Source organism: Cydia splendana, chromosome 24, assembly GCF_910591565.1.
Source record: "Cydia splendana chromosome 24, ilCydSple1.2, whole genome shotgun sequence".
Classification (NCBI taxonomy): Eukaryota; Metazoa; Arthropoda; class Insecta; order Lepidoptera; family Tortricidae; genus Cydia; species Cydia splendana.
In genome coordinates, this window is record NC_085983.1 from 9768478 (window position 1) to 9784407 (window position 15930).

The following is a 15930-nucleotide window of genomic DNA, read 5'->3' on the forward strand; positions in this document are numbered from 1 at the left end:
ACTGATTATTTTCGTGGCGCACTGAAATTTTCTTAGATAATGTATATATATAATGTCAATAAACTTGCATTCCCAAACATCTTTCTCGCATTAATATATAAAAGATCATCTACAAACATTTAACTAAACACTTTAACAAAATGACTTATGGTGTCGTTGCGCTTAATGTTTTTGCTTCAATATAAATGTTCACCTCTGCGTTCGTCGTCACTATACTAAATATAATAGCTGATTTTTAAGGCAGAGGTGTAAAAGTATGTTATTAATTATCTTTTATTCAGCCCAATGTCAATATTTCCCGGTATTAGGGCGCACATGTGACATATTAGCTGAATAAAGGGTAACTGGTGGTCTCTTACCCAGCCAATATACACCTCTTATAACTCCTGTTACCCCTTATAATTCCGTTAAATTGCTGCTACAACGCTCTTAAGTAGCTATGTGAACTTAAGGCTGCCTAATTTGTGCCCATTTAAGAGTTATAAAAGCTGAAAAGACGCTTATACAGCTCTTATGCAGCTTTTATATTCCAGCTTCAAGCGTATTCGTACTTCATTATGCGGCTGCTATACAACTAATCTGTGCTACTTGGGTGGTGTTTCGGCGGTTCCGTGGGAATCTGCCAAATCCTACACCGGAACATGCGACACAACTGAAAACCGCCGTGTCGCCGAAATAAATTTTAGCTTGTAAGATTTTACTATTGTATGTATGTTAGTATGTAAGGTATGTATCTATGGGCCTTAGTTGCCTGATAATCATCATCATATATATAAAATTGAAAAACCAGAACGGGATAAAAAACGAGGGAAGAAGCGAGATGGCGCCTTACAAATTTCTAAAAAAGTTTTTACACGTTTCTCGAATACGACGCACGTATGATAAGAAAAAACTGTTCAAATCAATTATCTAAATATGGGAATAGAACTAGAACGTAAAGACTACCGCTTTCGACGCGTATTTAATTTACAAAAAGGAAAAGAAATTTTCATAACAATCTTTATTGTATGAACATCGGCTATTTCTCGGCAACTCTCGGTTCCTTTCGTTTCGGTGTAAAGTAATCTAAATTATGTTTGTCATGTTGGTATACAGTTATTCCTACGTGTTTTTATATAATTTGTGTGTGTATAGTGTATAAAAAGTGATGTCAACCTCAACCTTAGTGTACGCCCATACGAGTGACTTATGCCAAATATGACATCAATCAAATTAATATTATCATATTATTAATAATTTGTATTTTGTTGTTTTAAATTTATTTTGAGTTATATTATTCGGAGTCAATTTGAATTCACAGTCAATCAAGTCAAAAAGAAATTCGACTTCGGCAAACATTGCCATTCGTCCGGGGAACGGGCTGCCGAGATAGGCCAGAAATACAAAGTGGATACGTTAATATGAAGTCCATCAGTTCAAGGGATGACTTTAGAGATATGTATACTTAATCAATTTGGAAACTGTTTTCTCGCGTAATACGATACGACTCGACCAGGTAAGATTTTTCTTCTTGCTGAAAGTCACCATCAGATATATCGGAGTGGATGAGGTATTCACAAATATCTGAAGTCTGAACAATGTAAATTATAATGTAACTTTAAAGTGCATGTTCAGATATTTTTGAGCGACCTTGGTGGCTACGATATATATCTAATGGCAACTACACATTCATGAAGCCAATGTACAGTCAGTATGAAATAGATCAGGCTAAAGTAGCCAAATATATCGTAATATAACTTTGTTGCCATAGAAATAAGGATGTGTTTCGATATATTTGGGTATTGGAGAGACCAAAGCGGCTTAGCTTCAGTGGCTCGGACACAGAGAGAATGGGAGAGGATCTTGCCGTGAAGAGAGCGTACTTGGGACAACGAAATGGGAGACACCCGATTGGACGTCCTAGGTACATCGTTGCGTCACCGTAGTAAGTATTGTTATGTCCAGAAAGGAAAATGGGGACTACCTACGTTTGTATAAAAAGGCGATATATGGGCGGTGGTCGTCCGAATTCGTCTTAAGGCGGAAATTAATCTACTGAACATTTTTGCTAACTGGACTGGGCTTATAAAAATAAATAATAATTTTAAAAAATACAATCTTGCCATCATTTTATCTTATCAAATGACATCATTTATTGAGAAATTTGCGAATTAATTTATCCAAATAACGGTTACAAATAAGAAGTCCCTATCACAGAGTTATGAACACTGGAAGGGTTGAATAGGTACATAATAATGTCGGTAATTAATGAAACATAAGACAAACTCTTTATTTCATTTACGCGAGCGGAGCCGCGGGCCCGCCTAGTAATAAATGATATTTGATTTGATTTGACTTGATACAACAAACGTATGGTTTCGATCGATGGCGCCATAACCTTTGGCCTACTATCGAGTAGATGGCGTTAATTTCAACATTTCACAAATTAACACATATCAGTGAAAGAATAAGGATCAAAGTCAAATGGAGTTGTAACAGTTTTCATCTTCTGTCGAAAGATGGCAGTAAATGTACTGTGGCTACATAATTTACCATGACAGTAACTCTCTATAGGTACACTTTATTCTGTTTGCTGTAAGTAGTAGCGGTAAAATGTCAAGGCAGAACCGGCTATGTAAGGTATGATGATTATCTAAACAACTCATACCTCACACATTTTCTTCCTAGCATTGTCGAGGATATCCTACGTGCAATGATTACATTACGGCGGCCGAGAAAGCTAAGTGTCTATTATGTTCGTTGCGTAATGAGTTTTCTTTCATACAGCCTCTTGTAGTACTTACTTAAGAGCCATCAACGTGCACACTAGCGCCACTGCATTTAAATTTAACGACAGGTATTCGAAAAAGGGGGGCGCTACGTACATTTTGTATTTAAGTACCTTTTGAATACATCATACTACTTTTTATGTTGCTGGATTCGTCAATCTATGCGTTCAAAGTTAAAACGGCCGTTTTTGTTATAAGTTCATAGATCTACGAATCCAGCAACATAAAAACTAGTTTGCTGTATTCAAAAGGTACTTAAATACAAAATACAGTACGTAGCGGCCCCCTTTTTTAAAATATCTTTCGTTAAATTTAAATAATCACGATTATTTAGCAGTGGCGCTAGTGTGCACGTTGATGGGCTCTTATCCACGGACCTAAAGAATAAACTTCATGCTCTCATCTTGGAGGTGGAGTAAACGTGTTTAATATGTATAGTACGCCTTCTATTCCGGCGTTCGCCAATCCTACCCCCATTAATCCGGCTATTAGCGACTCAGGTGATCCATTATTCACTATACAGGACAGGGTGGCTAAAAAATACTGCATTCGAGTTGCCAGCAGGCGTGGCTCACTCCGCGATTTCATCGCTTTGCTACAGGTAGCTAAAAGTACATCCGTTCCACACCAATTTTGGGGAAAGCCATAAGCCGCGCGTGGCGCTGTCGCCACCTAGCGGCCATATCTGTGCTGATCGTAACAGACGCGTTTTGTCAGAGAGTGAGTCTTCTGTACCTAGAACTATTATTTATTCTGTGTTGCCAGGGAGGTTTTGGGATTATACTGAGCAACTTATACGGACTAACCTCGAAATCGCGAAATTTGGCTGTTTCATACATTTTGGCTGGTCCACTTAAAGGGTAAATTTGTTTTTCGCGATTTCGGGGTTGGTCCCATAGTAAAAAATGCTCAGTATAATGCCAAAACCTCCCTGGCAACGGGAAAGCAGTTATTTTTTAGCCATCCTGTATAATACGACAGTTTACACGGCCGAATGCCGGATTACAGAGCTGCTGCGTTTAATATACTGTACAACCTTCAAATCAAGAGTGAACAAGCACCTACTGGGCGAGCTCGCTCCATCGTAGGCCACGTCTACGCCTCGGCTAGTCTATGGCCATGAGTAAGCCCATTCATAATAATAATAATAAAAAAGTTTTTATTTCCCATACAAACCCATATTGCAGCTCCAACGATCCGGTATGCGGGAAAATAACAGATCCGTAATCACCGAGCTCGTACTGTAATATTACTAGGTTGGTATATATATGTCTGCTTGAAAACAACAAAACATTTTTTTAACCCACTGCTGGGCTTAGGCTTCCCAGTTTTTATCCCACTGCTGGGCTTATCATTCACTCACTGCTGGGGCTCTATCATTCATTCGCGGGCGCTGGGCATTCTCGGCTCCGTTCGGCCCAGCATTGCTCCGAGCAATAATTAGGGTTAACACAACATGACGCCCCTTTGCGTGCACGGCCACAAGATAATGAATTCAATGTTGACAACCCTAAATAGCCGAAAGGGATAGTGCCATACATTAGAAAGGGGCAGCATGATTCGTCCCAGAATCGCTGTCAAACTTCGATTTTGTAGGAAGTGTCATTTCTGTACGGTAGTACCAGGGGTGCGAAACTCCTGACTTCGGCCAAACTCGGCTCCGCTCGGCTCAGCATTGCTCCGAGCAATTATTAGGGTTGGTACCACTTGACTTCCTTGTGCGTGCACGACCACAGATAAGATAATCACTTGAATTTTGACAACCCTAAATAGCCGAAAGGGATATTGCTATATATTAGAAAGGGATATAATGATTCGACCCTGAATTGCTGTCAAACTTCGGGTTTGTAGGAAGTGTCCTTTGTCGCTTAACTTCAAACTCGGGTAAATCCATTCGACTCTCTCAGCAAATGTCTACCCTATTACCTTTTCTTAATACCAAAATCGCATGATCTAACAGATGGATTTATCCGAGTTTGAAGTTAAGCGACTCATTTCTTCTGTGATGTCGCCCAATGGCGTAGGCATCATAGCGCCTGTGGAAATATTATATTATAGCAATGTCAAATATTGAGTTGAGTAAGTCGGACACCACAAACAAAAAGTCGGTTTTTTAACGAGAAACTAAATGTAAAGCAGCTTACACACCATCGCACCGCACCAAGGTCATTGTGCGACGCACCGATAAGTAAGAGCGAGAAAGAGATATCGCTTTCTCGCTCTTACTTATGGGTGCGTCGCACAATGACCTTGGTGCGGTGCGATAGTGTGTTACCACTTTAACAGTACATATAATACAAAATTAATAGTGCCATACATAAGAAAGGGACAGCATGATTCGTCCCAGAATCGCTGTCAAACTTCAGTTTTGTAGGAAGTGTCATTTCTGTACGGTAGTACTATTATTTATTCTGTCTCATTACAAAATTGGTAAACAATCTTTACATAAGTAACTAGTTTTATAAATTTAGACCAAGAAAAGTCTGCAACGATTTTGATAGCCCACGCAGTGCAAGTATTATTTATACGTCATAATTTCATAGAAGTTTGACGTTTAAAACAGGGATATTGTGGATATTCGCATCCGCATCCGCGAAACATCCGCATTATTTTCAACATCCGCATCCGCATGATGCGGATGTCGACCAAGTCGGTAACAGGAACGTATTAGCAGCGGCGCCGGCGGCGTAAGTGCTAGGTAATTTCGTCATTATATATAACGAAATCGTCTAGATCCCCAAAAGTCGGCCAAGTTACTGTTTATTAAATAAAACGCACCTATATTCTTGCTCAACTACTAAACGTTTCGTTTCTTTTTAAATAAAAAATGCTAAACATGTAATATTTGACGTTTTTTAAGTACCAAATCTTGACAACCGCGGATGTCAAAAAATCTGCATCCGCAACATCCCCTGGTTTAAAACAACACTCGCATTGCGATGGTATCAAAATCGCTGCAGACTTTTCTTGGTCTAACTCTATTATAACTTACTCCAACTCAGGATCAAGAAAAAAAAAACGCAATTTAAAATACCTAATAATTTATTCCACCATAAACTATAAAACCAAACAACACCATTATCTACACTCAGTAAATATACTTAAATAAAAACATTAATAAATGCCTTAAACAACCATTTCTCTATGACAATGCTTTGATTGTCTGTATGAATTCATCAGTACAATGGAGCCACAAATAGGGGATATTACTGCAATGTTCTGCCGCCAGAGTGCAGCACTACCGACTCAGTAAATTCATAGACTAACTTATACACACTATGCCTTAAACTGTTTTTTGACAAGTTTTCACAGACAATAAAATATGATATTGATGCATCAAGGCGGTTTGTTAACAAGGGCCTACCGGTAAACGAGAAAATCGAAATTTAGTTATCTGCCTCTTTATCACTCGAATATGCAAGAGTGATAAAGAGGTTAGATAACGAAATTTCGATTTTCTTGTTTCGCGGTAGGCCATGTGATTGACGTGACACATGTGTCAATGTGGTTTGTTTACTGTATGTGCCACAAAGGTGCCATTTACGCAGAGCTTTGCCTAATATTCCCTATTCATCAGTCATTTCTTCCCGGACGATAACTTGCAATGTGTAATGACATAGCACGAAAATGTGTAATGCTATTTTACGCACTATAGTGCGGGAAAATAGGACCATATGTACTGTAAATAATATTTTCAGTCATTTCCTCTCGATTGAGCCGCGAAAGTTGGTGCTCATGGACCTACATAATACAGAAAAAAAATGTAACAATAATTTCTTGTCAAATATGTCATTATGTTAGAATGAGGTAGAACCATCATGTTCTTGTCAACCTGCAGATATGTCGAATAGGGTATTTAACTACTAGTCAAATCAGTTTCTTTTTTCGAACTGTAAAACGATTTTGCTATGGAATTTATATGAAACACTAGCATGTGACGTCACGGTCAAATTACCTACTCTTTATAGTTTTATACGGGTTTTAAAATAGAAATTGTGTCTAAAAATAACTGCTGTCTACGTTTCTCTATTAATTTCTGATGCTCATGCATGTTGCAAAATAATTTATTTTAAACACAGTCAAATACCCTATTGTCGATACAGCAAAGTAATATGATATACATAGATTCTTCATGTGTGGTAACTTAAAAATATTTTTCTCAAAAATGGACGGCAAAGTCGACTTTGCCGTTTAAAAAATAGGTTGCGAAGCGCGTAGTTTATGGTCAGTCAAAAATTAAAAAGTTAAAAACATTGCAGTCTCGATTTTGGGACTGCAATGTTGCATACAAATTCCATTATTTGTCGAGTTCCAAACTTTTTAAAAGTTGAAATGGCCATATCAAATGAAGGCACAGGCCCATTAAACAGCCAAACAGATGTGTAGTACCGCGACTATTTAGCTGTCTCAAATAGGTTGGCGTATTTTCGGCAGAAAAATACACTTCTATTTTATTATTAAAAAAATAAAAAGGTGGCAAAGCTAATTTTTCAATTGTTTCTACTTTTTTCTGTGAAAATATATACGTAAGAAAGTTGCTTTTGTAAAATATTCTATGATATTTATATTTCTTGCACCATTTTTGAGAAAAGCACTATATATGACTCGGCTGGAAGGCTACTTGCTGGCTTCGGATTCAATTAAACGGACTCCCAAGGTCGTCCGTTTAAAACGAATCCTCAGCCTGCAAGTAGCTACTTCCGAGCCTCGACAATAATGTACTATTATTTATTTATTTAGGCAGTCAAGAAAGGCTTGTCTATGTCGGACCCGACTAATTGTGCGAAGAATTTCTTGGACATCTCGCATCTCTTGCTCACACAATGGGGACACCTGAAATAGAAACATATTTTACAGTTAACAAATATAATTTGAAAAATTAACAATTTTAAAACTTAGTTTCATATACAGGGTGGCTAAAAAAAGTGCATTCCCGGTGCCAGGGAGGTTTTGGGATTATACTGAGCAACTTTTACTATGGGACCAACCCCGAATTCACGAAAAAATATTTTGCAGTTTCATACATTTTGGTTGGTCCATTTTCTATGGGAGGGTAAATTTTTTTTCGCGATTTCGGGGTTGGTCCCATAGTGAAAGTGTGGTACTCTACTTGTCTCTTGTATGAGTACATTAACACCTGTTTAGGAATTGTTTAGAGACCCTAGGGCCAGATTTCATGTGTGACGACAACACGTCAGCTAGAGCCGATATGAAAGTCGGGTGCTCTACTTGTATCTTGTTTGACTACATTAATACCTGTTTAGGAACTGTTTAGAGACCCTAGGGCCAGATTTCATGTGTGACGACACCACGTCAGCTAGAGCCGATATGAAAGTCGGGTGCTCTACTTGTATCTTGTTTGACTACATTAATACCTGTTTAGGAACTGTTTAGAGACCCTAGGGCCAGATTTCATGTGTGACGACACCACGTCAGCTAGAGCCGATATGAAAGTCGGGTGCTCTACTTGTATCTTGTTTGACTACATTAATACCTGTTTAGGAACTGTTTAGAGACCCTAGGGCCAGATTTCATGTGTGACGACACCACGTCCGCTAGAGCCGATATGAAAGTCGGGTGCTCTACTTGTATCTTGTATATTAATACCTGTTTAGGAACTGTTTAGAGACCCTAGGGCCAGATTTCATGTGTGACGACACCACGTCCGCTAGAGCCGATATGAAAGTCGGGTGCTCTACTTGTATCTTGTATATTAATACCTGTTTAGGAACTGTTTAGAGACCCTAGGGCCAGATTTCATGTGTGACGACACCACGTCAGCTAGAGCCGATATGAAAGTCGGGTGCTCTACTTGTATCTTGTTTGACTACATTAATACCTGTTTAGGAACTGTTTAGAGACCCTAGGGCCAGATTTCATGTGTGACGACACCACGTCAGCTAGAGCCGATATGAAAGTCGGGTGCTCTACTTGTATCTTGTTTGACTACATTAATACCTGTTTAGGAACTGTTTAGAGACCCTAGGGCCAGATTTCATGTGTGACGACACCACGTCAGCTAGAGCCGATATGAAAGTCGGGTGCTCTACTTGTATCTTGTTTGACTACATTAATACCTGTTTAGGAACTGTTTAGAGACCCTAGGGCCAGATTTCATGTGTGACGACACCACGTCCGCTAGAGCCGATATGAAAGTCGGGTGCTCTACTTGTATCTTGTATATTAATACCTGTTTAGGAACTGTTTAGAGACCCTAGGGCCAGATTTCATGTGTGACGACACCACGTCCGCTAGAGCCGATATGAAAGTCGGGTGCTCTACTTGTATCTTGTATATTAATACCTGTTTAGGAACTGTTTAGAGACCCTAGGGCCAGATTTCATGTGCGAGGACACCACGTCAGCTAGAGCCGATATAAAAGTCGGGTGGTCGTTGGGTGCGCTCGCTCGCTCTATCTGTATCACGCCGGCCTGTCAACAAAAAACAATATCATAATAATTGACCGAGCTTTAGTGAAGGTCTCCGATTCAGCTTGGACAAAAAGACAAGCTAAAAGAGTACCAGGCTTGGAAGGGCAAAAAAATGTAGATTGCTCCAAAATTGATTGACACATTCAGAGCCAAGAACCCGACTGTCGGGTACACTGTTCGTAGCGACTACGCGCTCCATACCACAGAATAATTAATAGTACTACCGTACAAAAAGGACACTTCCTACAAACCCGAAGTTTGACAGCGGTTCAGGATCGAATCAAGCTATCCCTTTCTAATATATGGCACTATCTCTTTCGGCTATGTTCAGCAGTGGACGTCTTTTGGCTGAGATGATGATCTCTTTCGGCTATCTAGGGTTGTCAAAATTCAAGTGATTATCTTATCTGTGGTCGTGCACGCAAAAGGAGGTCAAGTGGTGCCAACCCTAATAATTGCTCGGAGCAATGCTGAGCCGAACGGAGCCGAGTTCGACCGAAGTGAGGAGTGTCTCCCACTGTCCATACGACAAAGACGTGGCTACGCGCTACGAGCGTAACCCGTAGCACTTAGTGGCAATTAATGTGTAATCACAAACGTCCCCCGTCTGAAGTCGGTTACTGCGAAATAACTCGCGCTTTGGCAAGAAAACTGTTGTATCGAGTTAACATTCTTTCTTTACTTATATTCTGACTTATATTACTCTAAAGCTCGGGAGGGTCCATGGGGTCCCGGACCTTTGGGAGGGGTGCGTGGGGTGGAAGCTAACAGCGCAGAGGCCCTTTAAGCCAAATTAATCTAAAAGCAAGCAAGGGATTATTATTTTTCTTCGTGTGCAATAAAGTTTAAAAAAAAAACCGGCCAAGTGCGAGTCGGTCTCGCCCACCGAGGGTTCCGAACTTTTTAGTATTTGTTGTTATAGCGGCAACAGAAATACATCATCTGTGAAAATTTCAACTGTCTAGCTATCACGGTTCATGAGATACAGCCTGGTGACAGACAGACGGACAAAGGAGTCTTAGTAATAGGGTCCCGTTTTTACTCTTTGGGTACGGAACCCTAAAAAAGCACCATAGAAAATTTTTAATAATAAATAGAATCATTTATTCCAGCCAACATCGATCCATAGAAGTACATTTACGATAAAAAAAAATTAGTAGTATATTAAAACAAAACAGGAAAAGTAACATTCGTCATTAGTACAAAGGCGAACTTATCCCTTTAAGGGATCTCTAGCAGTTAACCTTTGAGCAATTGAGGAAAAATTAGGATAATATAGGTATTTAGCACTCACCTCTTTGGCTAACTCGTCGCAGTACTCAATGTCCAACTCGTGCAAAGTTTCTATATGTTCGTTCACAAACGCTATGGGTACTAAGATGAGATGCTTCTTGCCCTGCTTAGAGTATGCCTGAAATTAAAAATTCAATCTATAGTTATTTGAGCGTTTCTTTTACTTTTGCCATTTTTATATATTGTGATTTTTTTGCCACTTTTGTGTTATTTCTACTCAGAATCACGAGCTCTTTCGATCCTCATGGGATAAAAAAATGTCCCAGAGTTTTTTTCCCTATTGTGTTACCATTTCCCCATATACTTTGTATGGCGGTAACAAAAAGGAAAGTTAGAAAAATGTATAGAAATTTTAGGACACTAATTTTCTCCTATAAGGAAAAGGGCTCGCGATCGCGGCGTGGGACTTTGTTTTATAAGGTGTATAGTTCGTTTTTTTTAGCATTAGAAAGAACTTGAAAGAAGGTAAGCGATCTTGACATGTCTTTTAATTGAAAAACGCTTTTTTTAAATCAGTAACTATTACTTATGAAAGCAGAAGAATATAAATGATCGTATTAGATTCATAGTTGTTACATATTTGCCGTAACTCATTTTTAAAATGTGTTTTTCAATTAAAAGACACATCAAGATTGTTTACCTTATTTCTAATGCTAAAAAAAACGAACTATAGTGATATACCTTGATGGCGTCATCAGTGTAGGGCTCGAGCCACGGCAGCGGGCCCACCTTGGACTGCCAGACGAGCCGGTGCGGGTTGGGGACTCGCAGCTTGGACATGGTGAGCGCCACCGTCGCGGCCACTTCGTGGGGGTACGTGTCGCCGCGGGATACCGCCTGTTATTAAAAAATTAAATGTGGCTTTCCACAGAGAAGGGTCCATATACTGCATGTGCAATAAGGACGGATGGAGGACTACAGACTTGTGTAGTGCATGCACTTAAATCAAAAAGACACTGTAGGGTATTTGACTGTATTTAAAATAAATTATTTTACACCACGCCAGGCGTGGCTTACTCCGCGATTTCGTCGCTTTGCTACAGGTAGCTAAAAGTACATCCGTTCCACACCAATTTTGGGGAAAGGCATAAGCCGAGCGTGGCGCTGTCGCCACCTAGCGGCCATATCTGTCCTGATCGTAACAGACGCGTTTTGTTAGAGAGTGAGTCTTCTGTACCTAGTACTGTTATTTATTCTGTGACCACGCATGAAATAAAGCACCAGAAGATTAATAGAGAAACATAGACAGCAGTTATTTTTAGACACAATTTATATTTTAAAACCCGTATAAAACTATATACATCACATGCTAGTGTTTCATATATATTCCATAGTATCAAAATCGTTTTGACAGATCGTAAAAAGAAAAAGATTTGACTAGTAGTCTACGTATACGTTACGATACATTTTTCTATTAATCTTCTGGTGCTTTATTTCATGCATGGGGGCTGTCCATAAATTACGTTATCTATTTTTGACGATTTAAGACCCCCCTCCCCCCTAAAATCATCCAAAAATCATGTTTCGAATGACCCCGTTTCCTCCTACGTCGACGTACGTCGTACGTAAAACGGGACCCTATTACTAAGACTCCGCTGTCCGTCCGTCCGTCAGTCTGTCCGTCCGTCCGTCCGTCCGTCCGTCTGTCACCAGGCTGTATCTCACGAACCGTGATAGCTAGACAGTTGAAATTTTCACAGATGATGTATTTCTGTTGCCGCTATAACAACAAATACTAAAAACTACGGAACCCTCGGTGGGCGAGTCCGACTCGCACTTGTCCGGTGTTTTCGCGATTTCGGGGTTAAAACACGGCTGTATTACCTTCAGAGGCAGGCTGTGTGCAGTGAACAGTATGAGCACATCGTCCCGTACCGTCTCGTTGAACTTGACCAGTTTCTCTCTGATTCTCTCCGCGAACACTTCGGCGAGCAGCGGGTGAGTCGCCCAGCGCTCGATCATACTAAATTCAATGTTTTTAGGGACCGATCTGAAATTAAAACAAACTTTTCCAGACTTGTTTTTACACAAGAAATTATAGTCTGTTTCTTTAGGTGTTTAAATAAAAGTAAACAATCAATTTGTACATTTTCGGATAGTTATAACATCTATTGGTTAACCAACCAAATACAAAACCGCCTGGGTCTGTCACTGAACGACCTGACTTTAACCTACATTATTTGGTCATGTAATGTTTTCATCTACCCTCAACTGGCTTAAGGAGTCATTTGAGGGTAGATTTTGTTTACTTTTATTTAAATACCTAAAGACACAGAGTATAAATTATTTTATTAAAATTTGTGTGATTTAAGTAATCATAGTCAAACTAATAAATTTAGACTGAAATAAATGTCATTATACTGAAGAAAAAGTCACTTTTTACAAGATTTTAATGAAGCTGAAAATGTAAGCTATTGGGTCATTCCAGGTGATTTCAACAAATCGAGTGTGCCCTATGATTTTTGATTTGAATAAAAAAAATTGAGGATATACTTCATGGTGGCAGAAGTGCTGAACCATCACCAGTTTTTTTTTTTATCTTTTATTTTCCAAGTTATGCCCATTCGAAGTTAACAGTGGGGTTAAATTCCTGCTTGTACAAAATCAGACCTAACTTTTTTTCTATAAAAGGTAACGAAATAACTATTACTTTTTTTGATTAGGTAAGAAATGTGGATATTATACTGTATGACAAAATGTATCTGAATTAACTACTAAAAAAATGGTGACCACCCGAAGTGTACACCTAATTGGTCAATTATTGCAATTTTAAATTGGTTCCTGTGCCAACCCTGGTGCATATCAAATATTACTTTTTTCTGGAATATAAAGTACTTGCCGTGTTCATCTTGTAAAATAAATATAATTGTGTAAGAGCAATAAATTCTAAAAGAAAAATATAAGTGAAAATTGAGAAATTCGAAAATTGCTCATGTTTGACTCTAAAAAAATCCATGTGGAACATAAAATAAAAAATTGATTTTAGTCAGCAAATATAGCTGATATCTTCGTTAATTAGATTTAGGAAAAACAATTTTGTTATTTTGCCTATTTTTTGAAATGTGATTTTTTTAAAACTGCACATCTCATACTATTTCGCTCTGCTGTTGTATTTATGCTGATTAAAGTACATATGACCTTAAACTTATAAATATTGGAAAAATATCAATTAAATCCAGACGATTGAAATTTACTTTATATATTTATACAAAAAAAAACATCATTTGCAAACCTTTGCTACTTCAAAATTTTCTCAAGTTGAATAACGTCGCACTTTTAATTCATTTTAATAAATGGGAACGAAGCTATGATAAGAACGTGTATTTTTTATGGTCCTTATATTTTTAAATCGCTCTGATAGATATACCTCAGCTTCTTCGACATCTGGTTTTGAGACGAAAAAGAACTTGATCCCATGAATTTTATTCACACAAAACTCGTAGCTTCAGGTGATAAAATGTTATAACTACCTGTGATGCGTTGCAGACTAGCTTTTCTAATCAACCGCTTAATCGTGCCGCCAGCACCATCACAGGGGGATTTGCCGTGAGAGGTGGCAAAAAAGTTCCACCCTGCTTTTAGTCCGAAGTCATCGTAAAGATGACACAAGTTTACAAAAGTCTTCTTGTTCTTATATTGTGCAGCTGCACCATCACTAAAATAATGTATCATTTCCAATTTGTCATATTATTGTTTTAGGCATTCAAGCAAAACCTTTTGGAAAGCGAAAAATGATACGGTGTTGTGAGTTAAACAATCGCTGATAATACAAAATGTTCTACACTGGATAACGTTATCCTTTTTAATGTAAATAACGAATGGATGCACCGTTGCTTGATCATTTGTCCAGTGAAATTGTCGAAGTAATTGAATTGTTAAATAAATACTTCTTCTTGTCAGTGATATATAACGAACAGTCAACTATTAATAACACAAGCACTTACTACAAAGAGTTTGCACCACTTCATTATCTCCTAGATAAATACGATTTCCTATAGAACTTCGATAAGGATTATTGGGCCGTTTACTTATGTTCGTAATTTAGCCATGTAACATGCAAATAAAGGTTGTTAACAAGTCAGGAGGCGTCGGTTATTCACTACACGGCTAAATTAAGGCGATATGATTCGACTCATCAACGAATCTGAGGGGGTGAGGTGCGCGGCAAACCGTGAAGCCCCGCCCGCGCGTCCCGCGACCCGTTCGCCGAGATCGTGAGCGCGCGCCGCGCACGGTAAACATAGCAGACGGGTCACAGTATAATGATCTTATGATGGCAGTATTTTAACTAGACCGGAAAATGGTCACGTTTTAGAGTTTTTATTGTATATGTACGTATGTATTTTTTGCATTACGTATTTCTGATCATTTCATGTAGAATTATTATTTGTATATAGACATATGTACTTATTATTGATCAGTAAAGAACGTTTTAATTTCATGGCAGCGTGTTCCTAGTTCCCAGTTAAAGTACCTAAAGGAAAGTAACAATTTTAAAGGAGACGGTCAATTAAGGGTTTCTATTTATAAAGAATATTAACCTACAATAATTTTACTTTACAGATTCCTTTAACTCAATAACGCTGCCGTAAAATTAAAACGTTGTTAGTGTTACTGATCAGTAGTACTTAAAAAAAAACAGTTTCAAAGTATATTTCTGATAACTTTTTGTCAGTGCAAGCCTTATGGTTTCGTCTTGGCAACATTTTACATGAAAATGTTTTTGGTGGGTCTCATTATCACAATTTCCAATACTTTTGTTGCCTAACTTAATAAATTATTGTTTACAATACCTATCGACTTTATACCTACTTTAATGATCACACAATTTTAACGAAACAATGTTTTCAAGAAAATAATTCAATTAAGTGCGAGTCAAACTCGCGCACCGATGGTACCTACATTTTATTAAGTACATTATATATATATTTTTTAATTAAGTTGTAACTGACTCATCATCATCATCTCAGCCATAAGACGTCCACTACTGAACATAGGCCTTCCCCTTGGACCTCCATTCCGGTCGGAAGCGACCCGCATCCAGCGTCTTCCGACGGCCTTAACAAGGTCGTCTGTCCATCTTGTGGGTGGACGTCCTACGCTGCGCTTGCTTGGTTATGTGAGGGTCGCAGTTCTAACCTAACCTAACCCACTTTTCTGGTAGCAGTCCGTTTCTGTGAGGGTCGCGGTTCTAACCTAACCTAACCTAACCCACTTTTCTGGTAGCAGTCCGTTTCTGTGAGGGTCGCATTTCTAACCTAACCTAACCCACATTTCTGGTAGCAGTCTGTTCCTGTGAGGGTCGCAGTTCTAACCTAACCTAACCCACATTGTTGGTAGCAGTCCATTCCTGCTGTTGTTATTGTTGTGTAGTAGTTTGTTTTCCAAAGGGAGAAATAAATAAAGTTGTACTTTTGATAGAAAGAAAAGATCCGCAT

General features: G+C 38.7%; 1 protein-coding gene across 1 annotated transcript in view; it reads right to left on the reverse strand.

The window, feature by feature from the left end:
- Positions 1 to 7305: 7305 nt before the first annotated feature.
- LOC134802201 (ferrochelatase, mitochondrial) overlaps positions 7306 to 15930 on the reverse strand; it is a 29463-nt gene continuing 20838 nt past the window's right edge. Inside the window, exons 6-10 of the mRNA XM_063774794.1 lie at positions 12317 to 12482; positions 11174 to 11329; positions 10494 to 10610; positions 9072 to 9199; positions 7306 to 7601 (exon numbers count right to left, since the gene is read on the reverse strand). Coding sequence (XP_063630864.1) covers positions 7505 to 7601; positions 9072 to 9199; positions 10494 to 10610; positions 11174 to 11329; positions 12317 to 12482 — 664 coding nt within the window. The 3' untranslated portion in view covers positions 7306 to 7504. The remainder of the gene's footprint in view (positions 7602 to 9071; positions 9200 to 10493; positions 10611 to 11173; positions 11330 to 12316; positions 12483 to 15930) is intronic.